This window comes from Drosophila bipectinata, chromosome 3R (assembly GCF_030179905.1).
Source record: "Drosophila bipectinata strain 14024-0381.07 chromosome 3R, DbipHiC1v2, whole genome shotgun sequence".
Lineage (NCBI taxonomy): Eukaryota > Metazoa > Arthropoda > Insecta > Diptera > Drosophilidae > Drosophila > Drosophila bipectinata.
In genome coordinates, this window is record NC_091739.1 from 16,312,914 (window position 1) to 16,328,290 (window position 15,377).

The 15,377-nt window shown below is 40.7% G+C and overlaps 2 protein-coding genes across 3 annotated transcripts in view; one reads left to right on the top strand and one right to left on the bottom strand.

The window, feature by feature from the left end:
- Nucleotides 1–283: 283 nt before the first annotated feature.
- On the bottom strand, nt 284–2,627 carry Vps33B (vacuolar protein sorting 33B). The gene is made up of 4 exons (XM_017248690.3): nt 2,453–2,627; nt 2,298–2,398; nt 1,924–2,242; nt 284–1,868 (listed from the first exon to the last, which is right to left on the bottom strand). The coding sequence occupies exons 1-4, from the start codon at nt 2,507–2,509 to the stop codon at nt 423–425; spliced, it is 1,923 nt and encodes a 640-aa protein (XP_017104179.2). The 5' UTR covers nt 2,510–2,627; the 3' UTR covers nt 284–422.
- Nucleotides 2,628–2,879: 252 nt separating this feature from the next.
- Fur1 (Furin 1) overlaps nt 2,880–15,377 on the top strand; it is a 112,865-nt gene continuing 100,367 nt past the window's right edge. The window contains exon 1 of one of the 2 annotated variants that reach the window (XM_017248947.3): nt 2,880–3,415. The gene's annotated coding sequence lies outside the window, so the exon portion shown is untranslated. The remainder of the gene's footprint in view (nt 3,416–15,377) is intronic. The other variant, XM_070282192.1, reaches the window with a different exon arrangement.

Here is a 15,377-nt window from a genome sequence, read left to right on the forward strand (position 1 = left end):
CGGCATAAGGGCCCCACAGAGATATCCATATCTCGGCCAATTTTCATCAGATCATCAAGCGGAATACCTTAATCGCTTTCTAGATCGATTCTCTATCAATCTGCATTAAAACCACCAATCGAAATTTTGGATCCATTTTTTGTCAATTTTTCCCATGGCCTCCCCCTTGGAAATGGGGAAATGCCTCGGAACGGCAATGGGCCCCACAGAGATATCCATATCTCGGCCAATTTTCATCAGATCATCAAGCGGAATACCCTAAATGATTTTTCTATACACTCTCTATTCTGCATTAAATGTTTTTCACAAAAAATATGTAAAAAGTTAAAGTCATTTATAACAAAGAGAATTATGGGATGTGTTACAAAATATACAACGCAAGTTCCAAATTTGTCTGTAAATATTAGTAACTTAAATATTGGTCAATTATTAAAAGCGGCGGCAATAAAATCACTGCCGGCCATTAGGGAATCAGAGGCTACCGTAATCTGTGCTCCTGTCTGCTTGGCCACAAAATCACAGGCGGCGATCTCTGCGTAACTGGCTCCTCCCACAACGAAAATAAAGAGATTCCTAAGTTTCAGGGGGAAAACATCCTGGTGGGTACTGCTGGTAGTTTTTATTTGGGTGGCATAGGCCTTTGGAGTAGTTTTCCCGCTGTCCAAGTGCAGGGTAAGTCCATCAATCATGGTCAACTTTGTAGAAACTTCATCCGCATTGTTACTTTTTAGGAGAATCGAACAAAGCTGCGCCACTAGAGGGATATAGGTGCCGTTGAAAACGAAACTGGGACAGGATTGCATGTTGGAAGCCTGATTTTTGGAAGAACCACCGCCATCCTGACCGTCGCCAAAAGATGTAAGAAGCCGTAAGCGATTAGCATTGGCTTGAAATTCAGTTTGCTGGAACTTGGGAAGCGGCAGGTTGGAGAGTAGCTTCGTTGGTGCTTTCTTCTCGGGCAGAAGATGAGGCAACAATCCTGCCTGGGCCAGTCGCTGGAATACACTCAATTCTTGGTGACCAACCAGATTGCAATAGTTCCTGGCAAACATCTGTAATTCTTCTGGGGCTACTCCGGCACAATGGTGAAGTAGACACAGTAAGCGGAGCGTGTTGAAACGTTGGCCATCGGTGGTGAGCAGTTCATCAATCTCGCCCAGCAATTTTTTCCTCGACACGTTATTGAGAATATCCTCCTCCAGAGTTTGCAGCTTTCGAAAGTTTCCCATCATTTTTATCACAATCTCACTCGCATTAAGATGTCGAAGTACTTTTGATTTTAGCTCGGTGAGTTTGGGCAGCTTCCTGGCCACGTAGTCGTGCATCTCCTCCAGTTTCATGTCGTTTAACTTTTGGAGCTCCAAGCCTAATGCCTTGACTTGGGCGCGAATTAAGCTGCTAACTTGAGCGAAGTGCTTGTATCGATTGTCCCCGTAAATCTCATCGGCAGTGGAGTTCAGGCGAATAGAGCAAGGCTTCGGGGACTGGGCCAAACTCTTTATCTGTGTCCTTCCTTGAAGCAACTCCACGCGTTGGTCACTGATTTTATTTTTTGAGTTGTCCACCAGTACTTCACCAGATCGTTGCTGGAAAACTTCGAGGAGAAGACCTGCATAAATTGCTGGTGTTAGCAAACTGGCTGGATAGTCCTTGTCCCTGTCGATGATTAGCCAGGCGCCGTATTCTGCCGAGGGGGTGGGCTCTGGCAGTTTACCCAGCGCGTGAATCATATCCACTAACTGCGCCGAGTGGTGTCCATAGGAGAGAATCACGGGTGGACGGCCAGACACCATTTGCAGCACCCTCAGACTTTGAGCCACAGGCGGCAAAGGCGAGGTGTTTCCTTGCAGATAGACGCACTCGTACAGCTGTTAGGGAATGGATCTTCATTATTTCGGGCTTTGGAATGTTGATGGCACCTACGTTCGGTAACTCCAGGCTCAGCACTCCTTGATCGAAGTAGATAAAATCCCAATTGTAGTGATGCAGTTGCACCAGACCCCAGAGTCCCATCTGCTCCAAGAGGGTTTGAAAGTATGAGTAGCAGCTGGGAACGCACACTATATGATACATCTTCATGGAGATGTCCGGCACCTCCGCCAGAGCCAGAGGTTGTAGCTGCTGCATCAGTGTGGTGAATGTGCCCAAGACACTGCGGATCATGTAGATGTGCACCTGGTCGGCCGATCGAGGGAGGCTCTGGGCAGCATCATGTTTGTAGATTCTCTGGATTCCTTTCAACCTGAAATTTATTTGCTAATAAGTGAGTGTTTCCCCATCATTGATTGAACACCCACTTCAACCAGGATGCTGTGCATACATGTTCCAGGGGCTTGATAAGTGCTGGCTCCAAGATTAGCTCTTTTTTTCCAGGAATGGAACACAATATGGCTTGCAGCTGAAATGGGAGTAGTGTTTATAAGGAAACGAGAGCTAATTTCGTAATATTTACCTTTTCCTGGGCCACCAGTTGAAATCCCTGCAACTTTTTCTCCAGCGTTAACTCCATTGCATCTTGTTAGTCAGCCAGGGTGGAAAAATACTTCAATAATTAATTATTGTTATTTCTTACATTCCACTGAATATTGTTATTTGTTGTGCTTTCGTGTTTATGACTAACAGCTGTTCCACCTTTTTTAATAGAGGTGGCAACTCCAAACAACAAAGTGTTTCTTCAAAAAATCTTTGAAAAAAAAACCGTATTAAATGGAATTTAGGGTCAAATAAATGTAGAAGACTTAAAGAAAAGCAGAACATATTCAGAATGTGATAAATATTTTTGGCAAGGAATAAAAATGTACAAAATATGGCAACTTTCTTGTTGGATGTTGAATGCAACATTTTCCGCAACATGTTTGAGGGCGATTAGTACAGCTGATTGGGCGGCGCTGTCAGTCTTCGCTGAGAGCTCTTCGCGAGAGGCAGGAACGTATCGCAAGTTGGAAATATAAGTTTCGAGAGGCTACAGAAATTGTTTTTACTTGTTTTTACGGACGACACGCGGATTTGCCGAGAAAAGTGTCTATTTGTGGATGATAAATGAAATTAATTTTTGCCTCTTGTTGCCGCTAAAACTTGAAGAGAATCGCAGTCTCAGTTGCACAAGTGTTTGTTTGCAATCGCACTTTCCGTTTTCTCCCGCTCTCCGTGTTTACGTCGCCGTTGTCAGTGTGTACGTGTGGACGTGTACGTGTAGAAGTGTGGTGTTTTTGTGAGTTTATGTTTTTATTTTGCTTTTGCTTTTGCGAGGAAATTCAACCAAAAAGAGATGAAAAATAAATAAATAAAAAGAAGCAATAACAAGAAGAAGAAGCAGGTGAAAATCACGGCGACAAATGCAAGTGAGATTGTTACTATCCACCCAAAGTCATCCCAGCATCTGAAAATCCGAGAATTCCAGCCAGCAGCCATCCAGGTGAGCCCCAAATAGTTGTTGTTTATAAATAAGTGAGGCTCCCCAGCCAACCGTAGGTGGAATTCGTGCGAAAATGAAGGCATGCATCAAACGATGGGGCTGATGACAAAAATACTTGTTGTGTGTGTGTGTTGTTGTTGTTGTTGGGGCGCTTGTTGCACTTTCTTGGTTCCGTTTTGGGCCCCAGATTCGCCGCCTGCTAACTGTCGCCTTTCTCCACCTCTCTCCACCGTTTTGCATTGCTATCTCACTTAGTTGTTGCTTTGTTTTTAGTTAACATTATTTTCTTATAGTCTGTGTCTTCTTCGCGTTTCTTCCTCGGTTCCGATTGTTTGGCATACCGGTTTGCGGCCATCCCGCTCTGGCACCTTGTACAGGTAGTTGTGCACATACACAGTTTACTTTTAGATTTTCTATTCTTCTGTGTGTGTCTCTCCCCCGCCCCCCAGTCCCCTGTCTGATTTAATCTTCATCTCTTGAGTTTGTTGTTGTTGTTGTTGCTCCTGCCTCTCCTATTTATGTTTCATGTGTCTTTTGGGGAGCCGGGATCTGGGAGCTGGCTATTAAAAGTTAATTTTTTTTTTTTGCAAGCACACTCGCTGAGTTTTGCTTAATTTATTGCGCTTTTTTGCGGCCTCCGATTCGGCATATAATTTACATGATTGCTTTATTTTTTCGCCATCAAGTTGAACAACCTCTCGTCTCCACAAAGGTTACGTTCGTTAATTTTATATAAGCACGTTGTGCCTCTCACAATTGACTGAAATTGGGGGAATAAATGATCTTTTATTCGAGAGGTTAGAGAACCTGGCAAGATTCCTCATTTTATTTAAAACTTGAATGAAAAGTAGATTTATAAATATTTATTTCAAGGGAAGAGACCATTCCCATTATAAAACCAATATTTCAAAACAAAATGAAATAATGAAAATGAATCATAACGTTAGAAACCAGTAATCATAAACTATTGCTTCCGCTAGTACTCATAAAACAGTCCCAGATTGTAAAAACTAACTTTCCATTTAAAGAAAATTTTGATAAGATATAAATCTATATACCGGATTTCTCAATTCTCGAGAATATTTCCCTTCTATTGCGAATCGGTAGCCTTCATATTGCTCAGCCAAGCGTATCGAAATAATTTATTTGCATTTTGTAAATAAACAAAACTAATCGAAGGTGATTCCAAAACATCTCAGAGCCGTAAATTCACTGGAAAAAATTTCACACCAATTAGAACTAGAAATCATAGGCTTCTAGAACCATAAAGAGGGGAATCTGTATAAACAGAAGTATGTATGTAATTTTTGGAAAAGAAAACAAAAGCATTTTTGCAATGTGGGTTGCTTTCGCTTCTTTCCCATCAAATATCTCCCCAAAAATGTTGTTTTTATTCTTCGAGCGGAGGCGTGTGAATTTTCCTTAAGATGATGTCTGTTGTCTACACAGAGAGAAATTATTTTATTTACTTAGATTAAAAAATATTTATTAAGGGCATTTAGATAGGCCTTAAGCTTCAAAAGATCACTCAGCTTGCTCTGAAAACAGGTTTTTAAAATAAATAAAATAATAAAATATTTATTTTTCACGACTGTATAAACATCAAGCCCCAATTAGTATTGTTCTTCTGTTGGCATATGGCAAATATTCGCTTTGAATTAGCTCCAGAGATCCACTTTTGTGTGATCTTGTGTTTGGAGAGCAATTTTTTGGTTAATGTTCTTAAATATTTATTTTATTTTCTCATAAGGCTTTGAGTTATTTTTGGAAGAGACTGCATTTTCACATAAATATGTACATACATACATGTTTGTATAATGCTTAGTAATTTAGGTTAACTGTGCCAAGTTTTAAATAAACTTTTATCCAAAGATATAATTTTATTTATTTAGCAACGAAAGCTATTCAGCAAAATTTTCGCTTTTTTAGCAAACTCATGACGGAACAAAAAAAATAAATAAACCGACGTCTCACTCATGCGTTTCTTCCCGGTTAGTGGTGGGGTGGTGACTCACCCGAAAGTACGTGTAGCGCCAGTTCCCCGCCAGTCTTCTGGCTTGGCAATTCTTCTTTCTTCTGATTGGAATATGGGATACGTACCTACTTGAGAGCTAAGGCGCTATTTTGGCGCGTGTCCAAGTAGAAACAAAGAAAAGCCAAAGAAAGGTGCGGCCAGTAAGGCGAATAAATCAGCAAATCAGCAAATCAGGGTTTATCAAGGCCTAGGGAATTAATAATATTAGTTAGAGAGCTAAACGAATTCATAACTGACTAACAAGAACAATACTCATTGGTTTCTAATTAAACTCTCTGTTGGGAGATTGCTTTTTGGAGGTTTTTTGACTTTAAAATTTATGCAAAGCATCCAGTCAGCCATTAAGGTAACTGGTTTCGACACGGGCTACGGCGGATTTCCCAAGTCGCGGGGTTTTCCCCATCTCTGCTTTAAAACCGCAACCTGGCCGGAAAATGTCGACACCCTAGTCGCATGTTAGCGATAGAGGTAGAATCAGATTTCTAAGCTTTGCCCCGACCTTCTCACCTTTCTTAAAAAACGTGCCACGCATAGCTGAGAAGGCGGAAAAGCGTTTTCCCTTTGCTTCCAAGCTCCCAACACTTGGTATTTGTTTTTAAGAATTTCTTTAATTTTTTTGAAGAAACTATCTGTGCTCAGTCACCCGAACAGAGTCGTGTTTTTGTTTACTTTTCAGAGAGAATGTTGCACACAACTGAGAGGAGAAATATACATATTCCGAGAGCTTTTGCATTTTAACACATGATTTCATATGCAAATATGAACAATGCAATGTGGGTGGAGGTGGGTGGGTATCGGGAGTGCTGAATGTAGAGACGAAAATTTATGTGAAATCACAAAATTTATGGCATTTTCTTCTGATGGGCCAAAAGGGGGGGAACTGGGATTGGGGAGCCAAGAAGTTGATGGTTGTCTAAGCTGTTTTCCTCCCAGGTCGCTGCTCACTTGGACGCCCTTCTGCTCGTTTTTAACTTACTTTCCTTGTTTGCCAAACTTATACAGTATTTGTACTGGTATGTGTGTGCTTTGGCACGTGACAATAAATTGTTGTTTGTTGCTCCACCACCCCCTCCCCTCATACTCATACTGACTCTTCTCGTTGTCTTGCAAGAAAGCCAAGAAAGAAAAGTGTGTCATAAATGTCATAGTTAATATTTGCTGCTCTGTAAATTTTTGGTTCTTTGGCTGTGCTCTGACTTGTGTGTGTGTTTGTGTTCTTGCTTTTTTGGCAACTTGTTTCCAAAAAGGAGGGGCTAAGGGGGGCTGGGAAGGGGGCTTACTGCTTTATAAATAAAAGTACATCGCAGCGCTCTGTCAACCTTGACCCAGCAACAAAAAAAAAAAAAAAAAACAAAGGCGTGCCAAAGACGGAGCGAGAGCTGAAATATAAATTGCAGAGCCAGCAAATTTATGGATTTAACTTAGCCATCGACAGAGTGAGGGATCTGGTATAAAGACACATATTTTCAATTAGAAAAAGCCACCCATATTCACAAATAAAAGACCATTTTTTTAAGCCAAGGAGGATATTTGTTTTCTGATTAAAATAATTGTTTGCTTTTATTGGCAAAAAGCGGCTTTGCTTTCAAGGAATATCTTTTTTTTTTTGGTAAATATTTATCATTATTTTTTTATCGGTAATTATGTTTGAGGAAAGAGGAAGCGATCTTATCACGACGTGGGTAGTAAGCTTTTTAATCTTTTATTCAAAGCAGAGTCACAAGACCTCGGTTTGGAAAGTTTCTAGCAAACTTAAGAGTCCATTTGGTTAGTTGTTTAAAAAATAGGCAATCTTCAGGTGGGTACTTTAAACTTTTCAGGTTTATTTTGATATTTTAAAGATGATTTTGTAAAAATTTCAAAAATGTTAAGAATTTCCGGAAGTTGGCGACGTAGGCCTTACACTAGGGTACTCTACTCTGCCGCTACCGGCTACTCTCCTACAGGTCGTTCAAATCATCTCACACTACTAATTGCAACATAAAAATTAAGTAATATATACAGTAGCATCGAAAATATTTAATAAACTCAATGCTATATAGTGCCTATATGTATATCCATTTCAATAATTATCAAATATCCTTGGACTCGCTTTCGCTGCCTAAGTAGAGTAACCCTGACCAGCTGGGGGAAAATCGCAACTACTCGCAGCGATGAAAACCACAATAGCTGAAATTCAATCGACATATTGCTTGGGGGGCTGAGGGAGGGCCAGAAAGAGCTGATAATACGCATTAATCTCTCACCTGCCGGCGAGGAGCAGTCTCACCTGAGGAACCTGAAAGCTAAATGTAAGAGCCAGTGGGAGGCAAGAGCTGTAACAGCAAAAAATTGTTACTGTTGCTTTCAACGGCTTTAGTTTTCTGATTGCAGTTAGTTCTTCCTCTACTTTATTGTTGGTTGACTGCTCTTGGCCTAAAGTTGATTGCATGACATTGTTCTTAGCCAAGTTCCCTCTCTCCCCTGGCCCCGAGTATGTTTCTCTTTTTTTTTTTATATTTTCTGTGTGCTTGTTTACATTTATTTTGTTGTAGTTTTCCAGCTCACAATCAGAAGCGTTCTATAGAGTATAGAGACCTTCCCTCACCGTTTGCAATATTATCGAAAAACCACTTGAATCGACCACCGACCTCCAGCGCCCTCCTGCTCCCCTTTGTTTGCAGTTCAACTTTGATTTCTATTTCAGTTTTCAGGCTTTTTATTGTGGGGCACTTGGAGTGCATTTTCATTTCGTGTTGCAACCGGCAACTTGCAACTCGCAATTGATGAATGCCCGAGTAATAAACTTGAAAAATGCCCATTTCGGTAAAGCGTCGGCAGCTTTATCGGCTGTTCTAAGGAGCCGGGAGTTTCCTCCTTACTCAGATGTGCGTTTTTCTTCACGAATTTTCCACTGGGGGCCCGACGAACAAGACAAATAGCTTTTTTCCACCGGGTGCCGGTTGCCGCTGGCCGGGGGGCTGTTAAAAATAGTTGAAATATTGAAAATAATTTGGGCCAGCGGAAGGCAATAGAAACAGCTCGGGCCAGTGATTGGCAGTCGCTCTCCACTACACATGTTTTCTCGGAAATTAGATTTTCTGAATTTTCTGATACGGATTTGAAAAGTGGGGAGTTAACGTGCCAATGGGAATTTTCCAATTCAGTCGTAAATATGGCAATCGTCTGGCCCATTGGTTGCTAATAGCTATGGCTACTAAAATATCGAAAGGCCCTTAATAAGCTCTTGTTATAATGCCAGCCATCCAGCGTATGAAGCCTTCGAAAAATTACCATTTTTATGTTCAAGACCTCAAGACCAAGACTGCATCCCACCCGGGTGCTGCATTAATGCAGACATTGATGGGATCGTAAAGCTTCGTAAAGGAGGACTTCTTGGGAGCCTTCCTGAATCGAAAAGGATGCACAAATGGCGACCAACTGGGGAAGGGGCACTTTGAAAAAGACGTTTATAATAATAAACGTTAATATTACTGCCACCAGACGATGAAAATAAGATGGCAGAGTGTGAAAAGAAGATAATGCCATCGACACTTTTCTGGGTGGCATATGCAGAGTATGACCTTCTTGAAATTAAAAGACTGGACTTTAAATATTTGTTTATGAAGTTTTGACATCTGAAAAAATATTGGCAATGCTCCATAGGAAGGATAAAGCTTTCAATAATTTTACCAACAATTTTCCAGTGTCAAACGACTTGTCAGCGACATATTCGCATTATTTTTCTATAAAAAAATCTGATATATGTATAAAAATATATAAAATTTATAATATTACCCGTTGGGGTCAAGGCTCTTTGTTGACATTATGGCTGGTGTTTGGAAGCCTGTCGGTGGTCATGTTCTCACATATTTCTCTTCCTATAGACAGTCTTTAATGCTCTATCTTTATTGGAATACAAACTGAATTTTTTAATGAATATTTATTGAACCTTAAAGAATATAAAGTTTAAAGAGTACTTGCCATTCGACTAGTTTCCCTTTTTTAATTTATTTCACCCTTTATTTCCTGCCTCATTGTATCCCCTGACATTTTGAAGCTTCTGGTTATTGTTAATATTTTTAACCGCTGAAGTCTGCTCGGGTGGGTGTCTTTGTTGGGCTTGCCGCTTAATTGAAGTGCCATTAATTTGTGGGCATCATTGTGATTAAACATTATTGCTATTAAAAACATTGAAGCCAGAAACTTGGACCGACGTTGACATGAGGAAACTAAAATGCAAGAGTTGCTAGACCCCAACTGACCCGCTCCGCTGACCCTCGATTGCATGGAAAATGCTCCACTTTTCTGGCCTTTCTGACGATGATTTACATAAGGTTCATCATTTTCGGGAGCTCTGAATCAACAAAACAAAGGCTTTACTATCGTGGGGCTTATCTTGCCCCACCCCACAATGACCAGCCGACAATGACATAATGAATTTTTGATTTGCTCTGTGAGTTGCTTTAATTCGTTTCGAATTTTATGATTATTTTCCAGAGAGGTGGACAAAAAACCACAATTTAGTCTGTTTAACTTCCTGTTGTCTCTCCGGCTCTGAGCATTTGATTAATGCGGTCGTGAACTTGGCTCTGTGATGGAGAGGAACTGACTGGTTTCCAAAAGTGGTTTTTAATTTTGGATGCATGCTTCGAAGGCCACAAGGTGTTGGGGGTATTTATTTTAAATGAGGCACAACCTCTACATGATCTTTAGGAAAATGTTATCTTCAAATCCCCGGTTATCTAGCCACGATGACTCGCCCTTATCTCCCTGACAGCCCTACTTAGTTCCTCCAGTGGATAGCTTCCTCCTTATTATATCATCTCTCCTGAGAAGTCACGTACGCAAAATTAAAAAAAAATATATAAAAAGAGAGGCAGACAAATTGATTTTCGTGGCTGCTGTCCGTCGGAGAGCAAATAATCAAATCGAAGCAGCCAAGTTCCTCATCGTTAGCCAGAAAATATATACATATAGTACGTGTATGCCTGGCCATATACCGAAAAATCAATCTCTGGGGCCCCCCACTCCGGCCGGAGACGAGAACGCCCCGCAAATTGTGGTCATTAGTTTTTTTTTTTTTTGACGAAAAGGAATAAAATTGGCCAGGATTGGGGGGAGCCATGGCTTTTGTTTAAACGCCACGCACTCCTGCCAACTGCCTCTGATGAGAGGCATCAATCAGTATACTACCAATCCCATTGTCTGAACTTGAAATCGACTTCTGAGCAGTCAGTCCCGTCCAAGTCCAAACAAAGAGGCAGGAAAAAAACAACAAACGACCGCAACATAAAAGCCTAATGATCTCAGCCAGCGATTGAGTTACATGCATCGAATCTCTGGCGATCTCTCGACTGACCACTATCCCCAAGTCCAGACCCCAGTCCAAGTCCGATTGTTCGGCTCTCCACCTCTCAACAGTTAATCACGAACTGGGCGAAAGAATGCCGGATTAAGGTTGAAACCAGGTATGGGGGTAGCTCTGGGAAACCAGTTTTACGGAGCGCCGGCTTCAAAGTTGTCGATTGTCCCTCGAAGGGTATAGAGGTCTGAGGGCAAGGCTTGCAACCTAAATATTATAAACAGATTTCGCTAAAGCTTCTTCCTCAATACCAACAATACATTTCAGTTAATTAATTTTATTATTCGACATTCGCTAGAGATAGTCTCCAGATAGAGCATTTAAAGTTTATGATTCTCATCCGACCGCTCTGGTGCTTGCTTTTGTGAATCAAGTTTTGCAGTTTTCGGAGCCCGAGCCCCAAAGCCTGGCTTTTGAAATGTTTGTTATTCCACGAGAGTTGGGATGGGGGAGCTCCCAACTGGCCCCGGTGGCGTGGAGTGGCCCCGGCTCTTCTAGATGATTGTGTCTGGGGTTGCTTTAACTTTTCTGCCTTGCGGACTCTGGTTTTTTGGCATATTTGCAACATCAACAAGCAGCAACGCAGCAACGGCAGCAACAAGCAAAACGTGCAACGCCAAAATATGCAACTGCAACAAGATCTTGGCTACAGCGCCGTCATCCCGTCTAGCTTGGGTTGTTTTCTTGTTAGCCTCCATGCTCTTGGAGTCTTGGCCTGGCTATCTGCTTGGGAATTGTTTGGCAAATTAACAGGCCGCGGGCTGCTGCCTGCCTTCCAGAATAACATTTAAATATGCCTTTGTTTGGCCAAGTCCCTGGCCTTTCTCTTCCAAATCCACAACTGGGGGTCTTGCTTCTGGGGACTGCAAGATGCCTCTCTGTGTGTATCCTGATTTCATTGAAATTATTCATACATCCTTCCAGACTTCTTTAGAACCGCGTTATCCTTGAGACCAGCTTTCAACCTAATTAGCAGAGTGTGTATTCAAGTTCTAGAAAGCATAATTAGCAGAGCAGTCACTGCTTATTTTTGAAATTATTTTCCCCGACAAACTTAATAATTATTATCCTTTTTTTCTGTTTGCAGGTAAGCCTTTGGATCCTTTTGCCTTAGTTGGTAAATATTCTCAAGAATTTCATCTATTTTTTATTAGAATCGTAAATAGGTTTAGTTTTCTCTCTAGCTCTGGCTGGAAAATTGGAAATTCGGTCCATATGGTGGCATTTCATCTACCTCCAAAGACTTCCAAACCATAAAACACCACTGGGATGATGGCGGAGAGACAGCGGGGTATAAATTACATAAATATAGAAAAAAAGAACGCCAACTGCATTGGGGCGAGTGTGCAACCTGCAACTTGCAGCGTCAACTAGGCCATCAACCCAAATGTCAGCAACTTTTCCGCACAAGTTCGCCGCGGCTTCTCCAGTCGTATTCTTTTTATGAGACTCTCACATATATCGGTCGGGTATATATCTTCGTGGATAAGACTCCCCCTTACTTTTACGTTTTATGGGCTAACCGTCTTCACGCTCGATCGATTTGCTTCGAAAAGTTGGGGCTTTGGGAGCTCACCAGTTATGATGAACCATCTATCGGATATGTTACTATATGGTCCTCACTCTAGTACAGTCATTCATAAACTAAAACACAGTTGTTTCCTAAAACAGCTGTGGGTACTTAAGTTTTGTGATTAAAATGTCTTAATAGAGTTGGCTATTTCCCAACTCTAATGGCCCATCTTGGAGCTCTGAAATTCACCCAGAAATCACCGCCTGCTTCCAAGTCCAAGGAGGATTAATTAAACCACAACCATTGTTGCACCTGTCTGATAATAACCGGCTTGTCTCTGAAATAAAATCAAGTCAAGAATACATCAATGGCGGCCTGCTCCATTTTCCCTGCCATTTCCATTCCCATTTCCATTTCCCAGTCTCGTTCACCGTTTTCCCATTGCCATTTCCTCGGCAGGCGGCTGGCTTCTGTGTGTGCGGTGTGTGAAAAATGTAACAATAATTGAAATTTAATAGCCACGACGACAGCCCGCAACCAAATGTCGCCGCCAGCAGCCAACACCGAGCACCCATCGCCCATCACCCATCGCCCAGTGGCAGCAGAAAGTGTGTTGTAAGCCTTGCGTTGCAAGTATCTGGACTTGCTTGCCTCCACGGCTCCATAAATGCATGAAGAGGGCGGGCCAAGCAGCATCAGCAGGAGCGAAAAAATCGCATTCACTTTTATTATTATATTCATAGGCGAGCAAGTAGGTGCAGGGTCGCTAGAGGGGTCGACTTGAGGATGCCCTGGAATAAATTGCAGGCTCTTAGGAACTACTATATGGTGGCTATGATATTATGACTAAAAGTCTTGTCATGTGGTGTGTAAAGCATAAAGTGATTCGACATACAATATGTTTATAAATATGAAATAAATATAAATAAAATATTTATAAATTTAACCTTTACTTTGTTCAAGGAAGTAAATTTATGAATGAAAGTGGATGTGCATAAGATTATAATAAAAATAGAATATTAAAGCAGAGTATCTGCTAATATTTTAAAAATTTATAAAAAATCTAATATTTTTTAGATGACTGAACCATTTTCTGAACTAAATATTAATGGAGAAATCTTTCGAATTCAAATAAGTATTAAATAAAACTATAGAAACCTATGGAAAACTATAATATAAAAAATTGTGTGTTTTTTTGTTAAAAGGCGTGTTGTTGTGTGTTGTGTTGTGTGTGTGTTAAAAGGCGAAAAAAACGAAGTCACCATTTTAGGGTTAAAAACAAAATTGTTAGTCATTACAATCAATACAATCATTGGTTGACAATCAATGTTCAAACACAATCATTGTTACTCACTTAGGTACTAACAGTGATTAACTTCCAACCTTTCCTTTTTTTTCCCCTATAGTATTTATATAATGATATTGGGCACCTCTTTCTTAAGGGGACCCCCCCCATTCTCGATTTTAAATTTTGACGATTTTCAATGGGCTGGCAAATGAACATAAATTATTTTTTAGGGTTGTAACTGTGCTTACATATATTAAGACACAAAAAGGAAGAAAATCATTTCACAGAATTTTTTTATACCCTTGCAGAGGGTATTATAATTTTGTCCAAAAGTGTGCAACGCAGTGAAGGAGACATCTCCGACCCTATAAAGTATATATATTCTTGATCAGGATCACCTCCTGAGTTGATATGAGCATGTCCGTCTGTCCGTCTGTCCGTCTGTCCGTCTGTCCGTCTGTCCGTCTGTCTGTTTCTACGCAAACTAGTCTCTCAGTTTTAAAGCTATCGTCTTGAAACTTTGCACACACCCTTCTTTCCTTTGCACGCAGTATATAAGTCGGAACGGCCCGGATCGGCCGACTATATCCTATAGCTGCCATATAACTGATTGATCGGAAATGGTATAACTTTGGTGTTTTTAGAGTTAGAGAGTTCAAATTTGACATGAGAGCTATTTTTGGCAAAATAATACGACATGCCAAATTTCATTAGGATCGGCCGACTATATCCTATAGCTGCCATATAACTGAACGATCGGAAATGACCCAACTTTTGTGTTTTTGAAGATAGAAAGCTGGAACTTGGTACAGATTATATTTTGATCCATCCTACCAAATTTCATAAGGATCGGCCAACTATATCCGATGTTTGCGATATATATCCGGTTTTAGCTGCAAGGGTATATAAACTTCGGCTCCGCCCGAAGTTAGCTTTCCTTTCTTGTTTTGTTTTGTTTTTGTTGTTGTTTTTTGTGATCAAAGAAAAGCCCTTCTTTTCGGCGGCGCATGTGATTTCCGCTCACTGGAACATCTGAATCCAAAAATTCCAACGGGATTAGAAAAAGTACATGTTTGGCTCTCGTATGAACTAGGATTATTAACTTCGCTCAAAAATTAACAAAATGGTGGACCTTTGAAATTTTTTTTTGGAAATTTCCATTTTTTTCAGCCACAAATCGAGTTGAAAAGTAAGGAAGATCTTCACCGATTCGATTTATCCTAGTTCATACGAGAGCTATATATGTATAGAATAACGTGTTAAAATTTGGAACCGATTGGATTAATAGTTTTTAAGTAACCTCATGCGCCAGTTGTAAAAACACTGTTTCGAGAAAAACGCGTTTAAAGTTTTGAGACGTCTCTCGCCGTCGCCTGAGGCTTCCACCATAATTCGGCTATATCTTTAAGAGTTTTTGAAATTTTTTCTTGAAATTTTCAGGGAACATTCTTGAATAGTTACAAGTTCGAATTAAATTAAAAAAAAAAAATCGATTTTTTAAAACCGAGAATGGGGGGGGTCCCCTTAAACGATAAGTCACCGAATATACCCCATAATGTCTAGGGTATCGATATGCATACGCTACTGACGTTGTCGTCATCGCCCCTTGGCAGTTCATAAAAAGGAGCTGAAATAAAAGTGGGTCAAAACTGTAAATGATATTTGTTCTACTTGGTTTAAGATGTTGTTGGAGGAGGAGTCCCTCCTCCCGGCAGAGGAGGACATATCGCATTATGTTGAGAATGCATTTGGCAAAACGATTTGTTTGCGGAGGCTGCAGGC